At 42.7% G+C, this 13,641-nt stretch overlaps 1 protein-coding gene across 6 annotated transcripts in view; it reads right to left on the bottom strand.

The window, feature by feature from the left end:
• The window catches only part of FBXL4 (F-box and leucine rich repeat protein 4), a 57,296-nt gene extending 43,922 nt beyond the window's left edge, over positions 1 to 13,374 (bottom strand). For 2 of the 6 annotated variants that reach the window (XR_006938995.1, XM_004940360.5), the window contains exons 1-3: positions 13,313 to 13,374; positions 7,275 to 7,446; positions 5,899 to 6,488 (exon numbers count right to left, since the gene is read on the bottom strand). Coding sequence is in view for 5 of the 6 variants with exons in the window: in XM_004940360.5 (XP_004940417.1) it covers positions 5,899 to 6,407 (509 nt within the window). In the remaining variant the exon portion in view is untranslated. Of the gene's footprint in view, positions 1 to 5,898; positions 6,489 to 7,274; positions 7,447 to 7,783; positions 7,852 to 8,384; positions 11,793 to 12,891 lie in introns of those variants that run through there. The other 4 variants (XM_025149048.3, XM_015284670.4, XM_015284669.4 and 1 more) reach the window with 4 other exon arrangements.
• Positions 13,375 to 13,641: the final 267 nt, after the last annotated feature.

Raw genomic sequence — 13,641 nt, 5'->3', positions numbered from 1 at the left:
AAAGCAGAACCACGGTCAGACTTGCGAGGCTGTAAATACAAAAGGCAGGGAAACCTGACCATGAAAATTTTAGAACCATTCAAACCAAGGTGATAAGCAGAGTTCACAGCACCTTAGTAGTCTAATTACCATAAAGGAGTGTGTAGATTTTCAATTCCATTTCAAGTTCAATTCTGAAATGACAGAGATGGCAGAACAGCAAACAGGACTCCAAGAATGCTCAAAGGGTATATAAAATAGCAGAAGTTATTTGAAATAATTGCCTTCTCCAAATGAGCTTTTTGTGTGTTTCTCAAAAATGGCTGTCCCAAGAACCCCAAACTCATTCTTCTGTGACAGTCAACTTGACAAGATTAAAATTTGTTTCCCTGAAGATGGCAAGAAGTAAGGATGCAAATGGTTAGAACTTAGCTAGACAGATATGACACAGCCCTTACCACACTGTAAAGTGTTGGTAAGTATCAGCAGTGTTTGGGGTGCCTTCATCTGAGATTCACAGGAAACAAAATGTAGAAGAACTACTGGAATGCCACTGTCTTCAAACAAGAGATCCATGATATTTTAAATTCAGTACGCTATCTTTCCCATTTAACAGAATGGAAGGTTTTTATTTTATTATTTTTTTTTTAAATCAAACATGTCTGCTAGCAAAGAAATTAATGACATTCACACCTGGATTAGACTTCTAGAGAGTCCACTGCCTATATAAAATGAGTCCCCTTAAGTAAGGACACAGGGTCTTCCATCCTCCTACTACACTATCCATCCTCCTTAGCCTACTGTTCTCGTTGCAGCAGCTTATAGGCTTCAAGACCTTAAGAAAGTGGATGAGACTTGACATGCAGCAAACACAGCTAAGCCTGAAAATACCAGGCCAGGCTGTTTATCCACAAAAACAAAACCAAATTTTGAGCTTCAACTTCAAAAGAACATCAAGCAAAATTCTAAACATGAAAAAAAAATTAAACAGTAATAAATGTGCAGAGGGCCACAAAGATGATAAAGGGCCTGGAGCATCTCTCCTGTGAGGAAAGGCTGTGTGACCTTGGTCTGTTCAGTCTTGAGAAAAGAAGACTGAGAGAATCTTATTAATGTTTATAAAAATCTTAAGTGTGGGAGTCAAAGGGACATGGCCAACCTCTTTTCAGCAGTCTGTAGGGACAGGACAAGGGGAAACAGCCATAAACTGGAGCATAGGAAGTTCCACACCAATATGCTAAAGAACCTCTTCACAGTAAGGGTGACGGAGCACTGGAACAGGCTGCCAAGGGAGGTTGTGGATTCTCCTCTGGTAGGTATTCAAGACCTGCCTGGAGGCCTACCTGTGCAGCCTGCTGTAGGGGCCTACTTTGCAGGGGGGGTTGGACTTGATCTCTGGAGGTCCCTTTCAACCCCTACAATTCTATGATTCTGATTTTGTGAAACAGTGCAACTACAAAAAGCAGAATGTTGCCAATGGTAGTCCTGGAACTACTCCCAGTCAGTAAAATGCTTAGCATCTCACCTTTGAGAAACAACCTTATTAGTATACTTCATCAGTAGAAAACAAGCTAGAGGAGGAGGAAATTAAAATTTTAAAGTCACCAAACAAACAAACAAACAAAAAAACACATAAAATATCCCATCTACAAAAGAAGGAATCATTGCATAACAGTGAGGACATACAGTATGAAACATCCCCAAGCACTGCCACATATCCCAGACTAGTTAGAAAACTGCCTTAGAGCTTTTATAAAAGCACACGAATATGTGGTGTCACTATAAGGTACATGAGATAAGAGAAACTGTCAAATTAAGTTAAAAAAAGACCACGATTGAAGAAGAACAAGGACCATTTTTTCTTTTATATTCTAAATTTAAAAATCAAAGTTATTTTTGTAAAAGGAAAAAGTTGAAAACTTCAGGAAAAAAAAAATTATTTCTGACTTGAAAGCTCCCATTTAAACACACACAAACTCTTCCTGTCTGACAGTAACTAACAAAGCATTGGGAGCATCAGAATGTTTCAAAAGGATTGATACCGAAGAAGCCATTAGGGAATTGTCAGGAGTAAACATTCCAGATAGATGAGGAGGAAAACGAAACACTGTCCTCATTACAGAATCTAGTTATATCTTATCCATCAAATACAGTACGAGAAATAAAACAAAAGGTCTTTCTTTCCTGGCTAGGCTCAGCTGATGCCACATCAGCTGTAGTGGCCCCATTACTGCTGTGTAAAGCTGTGACTCTTCCGCTGGCTGAAGGGGGACTCATCTTCATCAGCAAGTCTAGAACAGACATTTTTGTGCATCGTGGTACAAAACCTACAGGCTTACGCCAGTATCATCATAATATAACAAAATAAGCATAATGTAACAAAGCCAGGGGGAGATTTTTTCATCACAAAAAAGATGAGATGACAATACTGTAATTGCTGAAAATTGTGGATAAAGTATAATGAAAAAAAATCAAATTAATTGTTGTGCGTAAGTATGAGAATTAGTTAGGCACAATTACACTCCAATCTGAAAAATAAATTAATGCTTCCTCCCACTACATGAAGAGTTGATCTCACCTGTAAAAAGACTGAATAAAGCTGATCTGAGAAAGTGTCACGCAAAGTTGTAATTGACGAAAATATACAATTCACCACCAATAGAGACACATCACTGAAAACCCTTTTCTGAACACCTACACGCATCATTCATAGAATCATAGAATTGCTCAGGTTTCAAAAGACCTTAAAGATCATCAAGTCCAAGCACGACCTGACCATACTACCCTAACTCTAACAAACCTCCGCTAAGTCATGTCCCCAGGCACCACATCCAAACGGTTTTTAAAGACATTCAGGGATGGTGACTCAACCACCTCCCTGGGGAGCCTATTCTAGTGCTTAACAACCCCTTCTGTAAAGAAGCTTTCCTGATATCCAACCTAGACCTCCCTGGTGCAACTTGAAGCCATTTCCCTTCGTCCTGTCACCAGTGACAAGAGACCAACCCCGCTCTCACCGTAATCCCTTATCAGGTATTTGAAGAGAGCAACAAGGTCTCCTCTCAGTCTCCTCTTCCCCAGAAGATTTGCTGACATAAGTATCAAGTGAACAACAGGGCTACCTGTGGGCCAGCTATGGGCTACAGATATTTTTCTACAAAAATATGTGAAATCTTCTTATGCAAGAACTGCAGTACAGCAAGTCCTTACAGAACCTCTTGCAGTTTAGAAGCTTTTGCACACAGCAAATTCTTGGATGTGATGGTATTTTTAAATACTGAGCAAGGAGGAAAAAAAGATTATTCAGCTGGCCTAGTACAATCCACTAAACATAACATTTAAACATCTCAACAGACCTTTTCCTCTTGCAACAGATTAGACTCCACCATTAATTTGGTCTCCTTTCTCTCAAAGCAGACACTGGTGAAAAGGAACCTCATAACATGCCCTTTCTATAAAGGTATTCAGAAAGAAACAGACCAAGAGCCAGCATATAAAACCGTGAAGCACTTTTAGGTTTTTAGGTAATCAGATGATTTGAAAGGATCAAAACACTCAGAAGGGGAAAACAAGGCTTTAAGTGTCCCTTGAGCAACTGAGACACATCTTTTACAGAAAAAGAATGGTATGGTAGTTCAAGTCCAAAATATTAGCTCAACAGTGAATAACCTGAGATTCTCAACTACATTCCAACTTCCAGAAAATAACTCTTTGCTGGCTTCTCAGAACATTTTTGGAAGGGAAAACAAGGGACCACAAATGTAGGAAGAGAGGCCAGCTTCTTGCAACAACTCATCCTCCCCTTCCACACAGGTGAGCAAAAGGAAAGAAAAATTACTCCCTACCTCACATGAAGAAACAGTTCCTTCAGCATCTTGTTCATGCTGTGCATAGGACACACTAGACTCTTTAAGAAGAAAGTAAGAGACAAACCAAATGCACAGTTCTGAACAGTCAATCCCTGAGGAAAGGTAAGGAAAAGCCAAATTCCTCCAGCACTTCGCTAGCATCTAGACTGGCAAGCACTTCAGTACTTGCAGCACAGACAACTGGTTCCAAGGCTCACTGAGACAGTTAACCTTCTTCTAGCCACTAAATGTTGTTAACCTAGGCAAACAGGAGATGCTTCTGCCTACAAAGGAAAAGATGAAGTCCTACAAAACTTCATTTCTTTTTGTGAAAACGGGAAAATCTAGAATCTCAGTCTGACCACACGCCAAGAGTTATAAAACAAATCCTAAAGCTTTTTAATGAGTATTTTTCTCTTCTATTTTCTTCTAGCTATCCACACCTTTTTTTTTCTGTGCACTATACTAAATAGCTCCTTCTCATAACATTTCTTGAACACTTCTGGATCTTTACATTAAATTGAAAAAAAAAAAAAAAAAGAATTTTAGGAACAAAAAACTAGTTAGAGACTTTTATAAGACAGCATAAGTCATTTCTCAGAAGTATATCCTCGCACTGCACCAAAACACTTTATCTCACTGTGACTCTAATGCAATATTGTCAACAGTTACTGAAATAATCTCTACATAAAATCTATCCCATATCATTAAAGAAACAAGTAGAATTAAAGTTCACAGAAAATTGGCCAGAAGTCATTTCATATTAGCTTCTAAATTTGAAAAGCTGTGTTTACATCGGACAATACTATAAATAAATTCTATATTAGTGCCAAACACTCCTACTTCTTAAGTTAGACCTACCATTAATAGTTTGACCTATCGCTGTTCCTTGAATTCAGAAGTTTAATTTAGACCCATACATCTACTCATTAGAGAGCTGTATAACTCACTAACCAACAGTAATTGACAGAACCACACAAAACAGGTTACCTGGGAACTCTGAACGCATAACACGACACCTATTTTCTAGGACATATGAATAAACATCAACAGACTACTATTAGGAAGCATGGAATACTAAAACCTTAAGGTATGCTTTCTAGTTGTATCTTTAAAAAGCAGGTCAGAGAAAAAACATCCAGTACCTAAGCATTAGCACTGCTTATACTGCCAAAGTATGCACTTTAGATGAATATACCATTTGCTGCTATTGTGTTTTCCATAGTACATATTTTTCTTAAGTCCTTCATCCAATAGTTCTCCTTTCCTTTGCAAGTCTGGTATAATTTCATCTCTTTTTGATAATACTTTGCAGGCATCTACAGCTTTTTCCCACCATCTTTTCCCCCACTGTACTTTAACATGTTCTCTATCCACTGTATTTCCAGACCTCCTCACTATGAGCTTCACACCTCATTAACTGCGCTTTTCTTTTATCATCTTGCTATTCCCCAGGTCTTACTCTTCCTCCTCCCCAACTCCATCTCCCCAGCTCCCAAACTAGAACTTCATCACAAGCTGCAGCTATGAGGAAAAACAAATGGATTGCTTTTGGTCTGCGAAACAAGCCTAAAGTCAAGTGCAACTCACACCTGTTGATCAGATCAAAAATAAACATCAGACAGATGACATCACCTTCTGTCTAACCATTCTATACTTCTGGTTTTAGCCTCATTTCCACATGAAATGTGTTACAGTGCCTACAGCACGCAGGGAGAAGAGTTTATGGTTACTTGCAGCAGGGTGATACTGCATCCACAAATCCTGAGTCCCTTTTGGGCAATTTTCCATAATTGTTGGAGATTTACTAAGAACTGCCATTTCACAAGGGGCTTTTGAGCATACGCAGTAATTATTGCTCAGAAAATTCCAACACAAACTGTCCTTATCCAAATTAAATCTGATATTAGGATCTGTGTTAACTGATACAAGGAAGTAAATCCACATCTCTGAAGTCACTACAAAGACAGGTCACCACAGATTTAAACGCACATAGAAACAAAAAGTTAGTGGGTCAAATTTTTAACATATAGGATAAAGGAGTGTTCTAAAGCACAAAAAGAAAAATTACCTTACTTCAGCTGGTGGGTTTTGTGAATAAGGATTTGCAGAGCACGCCAAAATCCTAACTACAGCTCCAGGATGATACGTTTCCAGAATGTGCACTGCGGTGGGATACACTGGCTCCTCAAAAGCAAGTTCCACATAGTCCTGGCTACAGAAGGTGGTTGGAGTCCTCTTGAATGGCAGGCGAGCGCTGGGGCAGTGATCCCACCAGGTCCCATAAGTTCGAAACACGGCAGTCTGAGTAAAGTCACCAGAGCTAGGGTACACGTTTGGAATACCTGCCAGATTCCACATGGTATAAGACATGCTGTTTTCACTACCATAATGAGAGCTGAAATCCAACACTTCTTTGGCATACTGAACTATCTCAACATTGATAGGTAAGGCTCGGGTGTTTGATTCAATAGCCCTCCGGCTGTTCATTTCCCCTCTTGTAGCTGTCCTAGCTCGGCGCCGAAGGCACATATAGTAAAACATGCTCAGAACTGTTAACATGGGAAACACTGGTGGCATCTAGATATGACTCATGAAGATGCAAAAGGTCAGGAGTCCTTTATAAGGTGCAATAACAGCTTGTGGTGTTTTGAAATAGAGCTGACAAAACAGAATGAAGAAACACAGTGAGCAGATAAAATATGTCCTACAAAACAAACTTTAGTCTTTCAAATATCCTCTTAAACAACATACTGCTATTAAAACATTAACAAGCCATCACATTTTATGACAATTATTTATGTGCAGGTTACTAAGTGTGGCTTACCACTTATTGCGTTTGAAAAAGAAGATTATGAAGAAACATTAGCCAAAACTAACCCTCAAGTAACAAAAACATTAATACTGAAATTAAGTATTATTTTCAAGGATCTACCAAGAGCAATAAAAGAAAATATATTTCACTGACTCATGAAGTCAAGTACAAAACTAAATCTTCTACAGTAAACTACTGCAGAAGCTGTTTCCAAATGAATAAATAAAGCTATCTGTAGTGCAGTTTTAAAATCACTTAAAGAAAAACCAACTTTTGAAATAATTGGTTGGATACCTAGACAAGCTGCAGCAACATACAGTGCAACAAAACTTAAGTTACTTCACTGCTTGCAATTCCCACCAAAACTGTTCCCAGGACCCAGATTACTTCATTTAAAGAGAGCTCAAGTATATCTAGACTACAATTAAGTCTGAAGGATAAACACACTCTTCAAAGACAGCTAATATAGGGAGTTGGACAGCTACCTCAGCAAACCTATTACTCTAATTTGTGATTTTTATTCAGAGTAAAACAAAATTGCTATGGGCAGTTAATCTAAACTAAAAACTTAACCCAGCCCTTCCCAGATCAGAGAACTAGACTGAACAGCTTCACAGAAATACTGCCATTACCCTTTGAAGTTGTCCATGACAGCATTAACCAATCATTGAAGGGTAGCCAGCCTCCTGAAGGATGTTCACAATTCATTAACAGTATCATCTTCTCTTAAGCCACGCAACAAAGTAAGTCTTCAGAAGAGTCAAGGCATCAGATGCAGAAGTCCCCATTGAAAGCATTTCAATTCTGGTAAGGGAAACATTTTAATTTATGTAACAATTCAACTGTACTCAAGATGCAACATATTTGCATGGACAGCCATCCTGAAAAAAAATTCGGCACAATTAAGGACACCAATGTGTTTTACACAGCCTAAACTGAGCCACAAGTAAAACAAACAAGCAGGTTTAACTACTAGGAAAAGCCAAAATAAAGATGAGTCTCTGTAGTAAACCTTTACAACAGTGAAGAAATATTCATAGCTGAATGTTCTTTTTCAGGACACAGAAGGGCTCTATCATACTCCCTACTAATAAAGATCCTCTTACACATGCTTGTCCCATATTTAGCAGCCGCTCCATACCTGCATGATGTAAACTGTTAGATTTACCACCACACAACAGAACTTGGACTGCATCCTCTGATTTCTGCAAGCGGTACGCAACACGGCAGGGCAATAATACAGCACTGCATAACCACACCCTCCACTACTGCAGACTGTTTTTTGCTGGCTTCCAGATTAGCTTATTTGACTGCTTTACTAGGAAAAACAAGGAGCAGTGCCCGCAACCTGCTAGGGGTTGGCACAGAGATGACTAAGCATATCTCAGAATAAATGTCTTCAACAGCCTGTGCTGGGGTTGCCAGTTAGTGTATCTCAGGGTATGTCGTAACCGCTGAACCAACAGCCATGACTCCACAACTGCAGAAAACGTATCAAACAGCAATTAACATGATGCCTCTTCATTGCCTGGGAGACAAAAAGCACTTTTACCATTTGGAATGGGAACACGTGGGGCCATATTTTGCCATACGGAATGGGTAGATATGGGGCCATACTTGAGAGTTCTTTTCAAAGCAAAAGTTTAAACTACAGTATACGAATAAGCAAAATAGATAGGAAACAGAGTAGCTTTTGTATGCAGTTCAGCATGCATATTACTTGGGTAACTTCTCATACTCACAAAATGCACATATGAACAGCTCTCTTCCGTTAGAACGCTGTCAACAAGGCGCATGCAGGAACAGATAAGGCTGGCTGCACTGTTTGGCCCTCTTACTCATGACAGTGAGAAAGTTTACTAACGAAGTGTTCAGTTCTCACTTCCTTGCCTCCTCTATTATTAGCTTGTTGTTTAGTCCCTGTCCTTCATTCAGCTTCACATGTTGACATAGCTGTCAACAACATGAATTGCTCCTGACATTCAGAGCAGAAGGAAATGCATAAGATAGCATTCTGGATCCACTTTAAGCTCTGCTAGAATGCCAAAGCCAAATAATGTCACATTTTCCCCAAACATCCTGTTGAACCATCTTTTAGAAAAGCCGTTGAGGAATAAAAAGTGCTAATACTCCTGATCTCTTCTAAAATAAAAAAAATAATAATATAATCAAATTATAATTTCAGCATGGGGCTGCCGTAAGACACAAGTGAAGTTTAAAAATACATTCCTTTTCTGCAGCTTTCCCCCTCTTAAATAAAGCCTCTTTACAGTTATGCCAACAGACATTAAATGTCAACAAACTCACTGTTGCCAAGCCCTGGCATCGTGTGTCGATCAGCACAGACACGAGCTTCTAACAAAGTTTCACTGATGAGCACAGCTTGAAGCCTGCTCCGCATAACTTAGGACTTTACAGAGCTCCATTCTGAGTCAACCAGTTGGGGTATGTCAAGAGCAGTTGCGAATCATTGATCTCACACAGGCACCCTACATGACTTCACGTCTGCAATGTGAACTCTGAGATTCCTCCAGTCACAGCTCAGCACAGTACTGACCTGCTCATGATGAGCAGCACAAACAGGCATGCTCCCCAGCCGCTCACAAAGAGGAGGGTAACCAGCTGGCTGAGGGCCATTCCCCCTATCAACTTCAATGATTTTCATAAAATCGGTAAGAATTTGATAGCCTTGAGATTGACATTGTTTCTTCTATTTTGGCTGAGATGGGCCAACAGGCTCAAGTTGGGAAGTATGAGGAAAAAGCATAGCACAGCTTTCATATAAATACTCTAGTCTGAGCAAAGCAACTGAAGGGAAATTAAAGAGTTAAAAGTAATTTAGGATATAGTAGCTTACATAAAGTTAGAGGAGAGAGAAAAATATCACAAAAGAAGGATAAATAAGTCCTAGGACTACCGTAAGAATATAAACTCTTCTTTTGACATTTTAAAAGCATTAAGAATTATGTGGAGTTAAAAGACCAATGAAAAATTGCTGAGGAAGTTGAAGGATAATAAGCTAGTGAAGAATTACATTAAACATAGATCAGTAGGGCCAGGTGACATAGAGAGATGTTCAGAAACTACCACTTGGTTTGATTTCCGATTAAAAGGATCTAAACCCAGCAAGTATAAAAATGCAGGCCTGGGGCTAGGCAAAGCATCAGGATAAACATCTCTGGAGCTTATGTGGAGAATTTTTTTTCCTTCCTAAACTGCTTGATCATTTTTAAGAAATCCATTTTGGCATATGCAACTATATTTTCCAATCTCTGACAGTACCTATGTGCTGTTGTACATTCATAGAATTACAGAACAGTTCAGGCTGGAACAGACCTTAAGGCCCAGCCAGCCCCAACCCCCTGCTATGGGCAGGGCTGCCTCCCCCAGCTGAGGCTGCCCAGGGCCCATCCAACCTGGCCTTGAACACCTCCACAGATGGGGCACCACAGCTTCTCTGGGCAGCTCTGCCAGTGCCTCACTGTCCTCTGAGTGAAGAATTTCTGCCAACAGCTAATACATTACAAATAAAATTTTAATAAAGGTTTCTTATAAATCTATTTTATTCTCCTCCCAAGCAACAGGCCTCTTTCCTTTTATTTGCTCTCTTTTGTAACAGTTTTCTTCCGTCAAGATACTGCTAGACGGGCAGAAATGGTGCTACAGAATGCCAGGACCCGCAGCAGTCCCCACCAGCTAACACAGAGGACACAAGGGCAATTTTTTATTGATCCAACACCACACCACAACCAGTAGGGACAATGTGAGATGCTACACCCTGCCTATACTCCTGCTTCACAGCCACAGAGCAGGCCCCATTCCCGCAGCAGCTTCAGCTCTGGGGCCTACCCAGATCCATTCAGCCTCTCTCCTGCCAGGGCTGACTTCAGCCAGCTCAGCTCCTGAACCAACATGCGACTGCCTCACAGAGATCAATGCTGGCACAAAGGGGCAGCCAGACTACAAGGGGCCCAGGTCACCAAGCTCAAAGCACCATGGAAGGGGTGCCTTCAATTTTACACACAAGATGGGACTCAGAGAATCAAATTAAGCTAGATCTAGAATAAAACTTCCTTTGGAAAGAAATGCTACTTTCTTTCAAAATACATTCATTACTTAATTGACAACTGTTTCAATTACATGAGGAAATTCCCTTCTTCTATATAATTAACTCTACACGTGTGAAAAGCCTTCTGAGACTAATTCACCTCTTCCTTCTTTCAACACATCTTGCTAAAGAAAAATGTTGTTTCTCTACCTATTTCATTGGAACAGACACTAACTAAACAAAAGCATTCAGGAGTGCTAGATTTCTTTGGGCTACTTTTTGGTCAGGAACTGGAACGGGCTGCCCAGGGAGGTGCTTGAGCCACCACTCCTGGAGGTGTTCCAGAAATGTTTAAATGTTGTACTTAGGGACGTGTTTTAGTGGGGAAACACTGGTGGCAGGTGGACAGTCGGACTGGATCATCTTGGAGGTCTTTTCCAACCCTGTTGATTCTATGATACAATGACACTTCATCCCTTTTTACAGGGCATATATGTACACAGATTTGTTTTCCAGCTTCCAGCTAACCCATCCTGTTAATGATTATTATTCATTTACGGTCTTTTGTAAACTCAACTCTTCAGTATTCAATCTTCTCACGTAAGTGCAGAAGCAGGGCATGTGGGCAACACGTAGTTATTTACCAGCCAGAAGGCTAGAAAAATGTGGGAAATATATACCAAAAATAATGGGGGGGCACCTAAGTGAAGGATATGTGTAAAAAGCATACATTATACCTAGAAAAACAGAAGTTGGCATATTTCATCCCTGAGCAACACATGGTGTTAGAGCAGTGTTCATGCTGTTTCAAGTGAAGTAAATACTGCATATATGAGATGGAGAGGCAGTAACTTCTCTTTACGGCAGCTTTGCTCATCTCACACTGGGGTGTCTGTGTAGTTTTCTTTCACTTGAATATAAAAGAAATGGCAACGATGACAAATTATAAGGAACACATAAATGACAGAAACAATAAATTGTATTAAATCTGAAGAGAGATTAATGTGATTTAGTGTATGTGTATCAGCTAAAAGATGGTCAGTGAGAAATCTCTTCACACATCAGTGCACAGAGGGAATACTGGAGCCTTACGTTATAGGCTAAAACAGAGCATTTTTACCTTAAGTGAGCATCTCTCACTGTTGATTATGAAGATCATATCAGCGTCTGCACTCAAACTATTGAGATTTGGAGCTGAAATTAATTAGAAATTAATAAGCTCTTACAACGCAGTTTATACTCAGGCCCTACTTTCTGTTTCTTCACGCAGTGTGTTCTGGCAGTAAAAACTCTGCCATTTTACATATGTGAAACTTCTAAACTTACAGCCTGCGACAACAACAGAATGCGAAGACAATTCTGTCCATTTAAAATCCTGACTGTGTTGCTGTCACGAGCAACAAAACACAATCTGAGCATCTCAAATTATTTCACTAGTTGCTCCTCCTCCCTGCAAGGACCAGAGCTCACTGAATGGCTTAGCATGCAAGTATTGCTGAGACAAATGCTACTTGAGCATCTGTGATGTAGCCAAGGTGACCACACTGCCTGCTGGAGCTTGTCTTGACAACACAGAAACCACTTCCCACTACGTGCAAATCACCAGGTAAAGCTTGTTAAAAATAGCTCCTAAACAAGCACAAAGCCAACAGCATTGTACCACTTCATTCTGAACATCTGGCCTGCTACCTGCATTGGAAACGTCCTTCTCTTTCAGGAAGGAAAAGGAAAGCCTCAATTCTCACGCTGTTCTAACCACCTCTGTGGCCTTCCTCTCTTGTGACTGAGCAAAAGCCCAACACCCATGGCCTTGCAGCCCCAGGCTTCAGGAAGCCCAGGTATCAGCGCTGCACAAGCAGCACGCCAAACCTGCACACCACCTCACTCAGCACTGCTCTCAGTAAGCAGACCAAGGCCACCGCCTCGCTGCAGTTAGATCACAGCGCTGTGTGACCATCCCACACGTTCATACTCCGCACACCGCTGACCCGCCGGCCAACTGCCTCCTTCCTGCAGGTCAGCGCCCTGCGGCCATCAGGCCACGCTGTGACTGCCCATCCGTCAGGCTGCACAGATGACAAGCAGCTCAAAACAGCCCAAAGCAGATACCCACCGCCACCCAGCAGTGCCCGCCCGCGGGCCTTGCTTTGCCCTGCCAGCTGCAGCACCGCCACGTGCCCCCCGCGGGCAGCAGCCGGTACCTGCGGACAGCCCGCTGCCTCCGAGCAGAGAAGTGCCGCACGTTCTAACGCCACCGGCGCTGTCCGGCTACGCACGCCGCAGGCGCCTTCTCCCTCGCACACCTTCGAGCTCCCCAGACACGTGCGCTCCCGCCCAACGCCCAGCACTGCCCAGCACTCCCCAGCACCGGGCCGAGGCCTAGCATTAGGACCGCCCTCCGGAACGTGGTACGCAGCCGAGCTCTCGCACCCCGCCGTCACCCGCCCGCGCCCCGTCCGCCCACGCGGCCCTGCGCGCACACACCTGCGCCCGCCCGCGCCCCGCCGCTAGGCCGGGCCCACCGCCGGCCGCCCCCTCCCCGCTCTGCCCCGAGAGGAGGGGCCCAGACGGGCCGCCCGGCCCCGCCCCGCCCCACCGCCCCGAGCTGAGCCGCCGCCGTACCCGTCCTCAGGGCGGAGCCCCCAGCGCCGCCGCGCCAAACGCCGCCGGAAGCCGCGCACGGCGAGGGAGGGCGGGGTGTCGCCGCACGGGGCGGAGCTGCCGGCTGTGCGTGCCCGCGGCGCGACGGGGGCGGGCGCTACGGCCGCGACGGGCGGGGTGCCGGGGAGGGGCGGTGGACGGGCTCCAGCCCGCGCGGACTGTGCGGCCTGGCTTTCAGTGGTTTTAGTTGCCACGAGCCGTGCAAGGGGTTTGAGTCAAGTCCTTTCTTGCTTGTGTCTTTCGTGTTTTCTCTCCTCTGCCTGACGCCTGCCGGCTGTCACGGAAGCCCC

Source organism: Gallus gallus, chromosome 3 (genome assembly GCF_016699485.2).
Source record: "Gallus gallus isolate bGalGal1 chromosome 3, bGalGal1.mat.broiler.GRCg7b, whole genome shotgun sequence".
Taxonomy (NCBI): Eukaryota; Metazoa; Chordata; class Aves; order Galliformes; family Phasianidae; genus Gallus; species Gallus gallus.
Note: the sequence above shows the minus strand (reverse complement) of the source record. Positions and strands in the feature narration are given on the sequence as shown.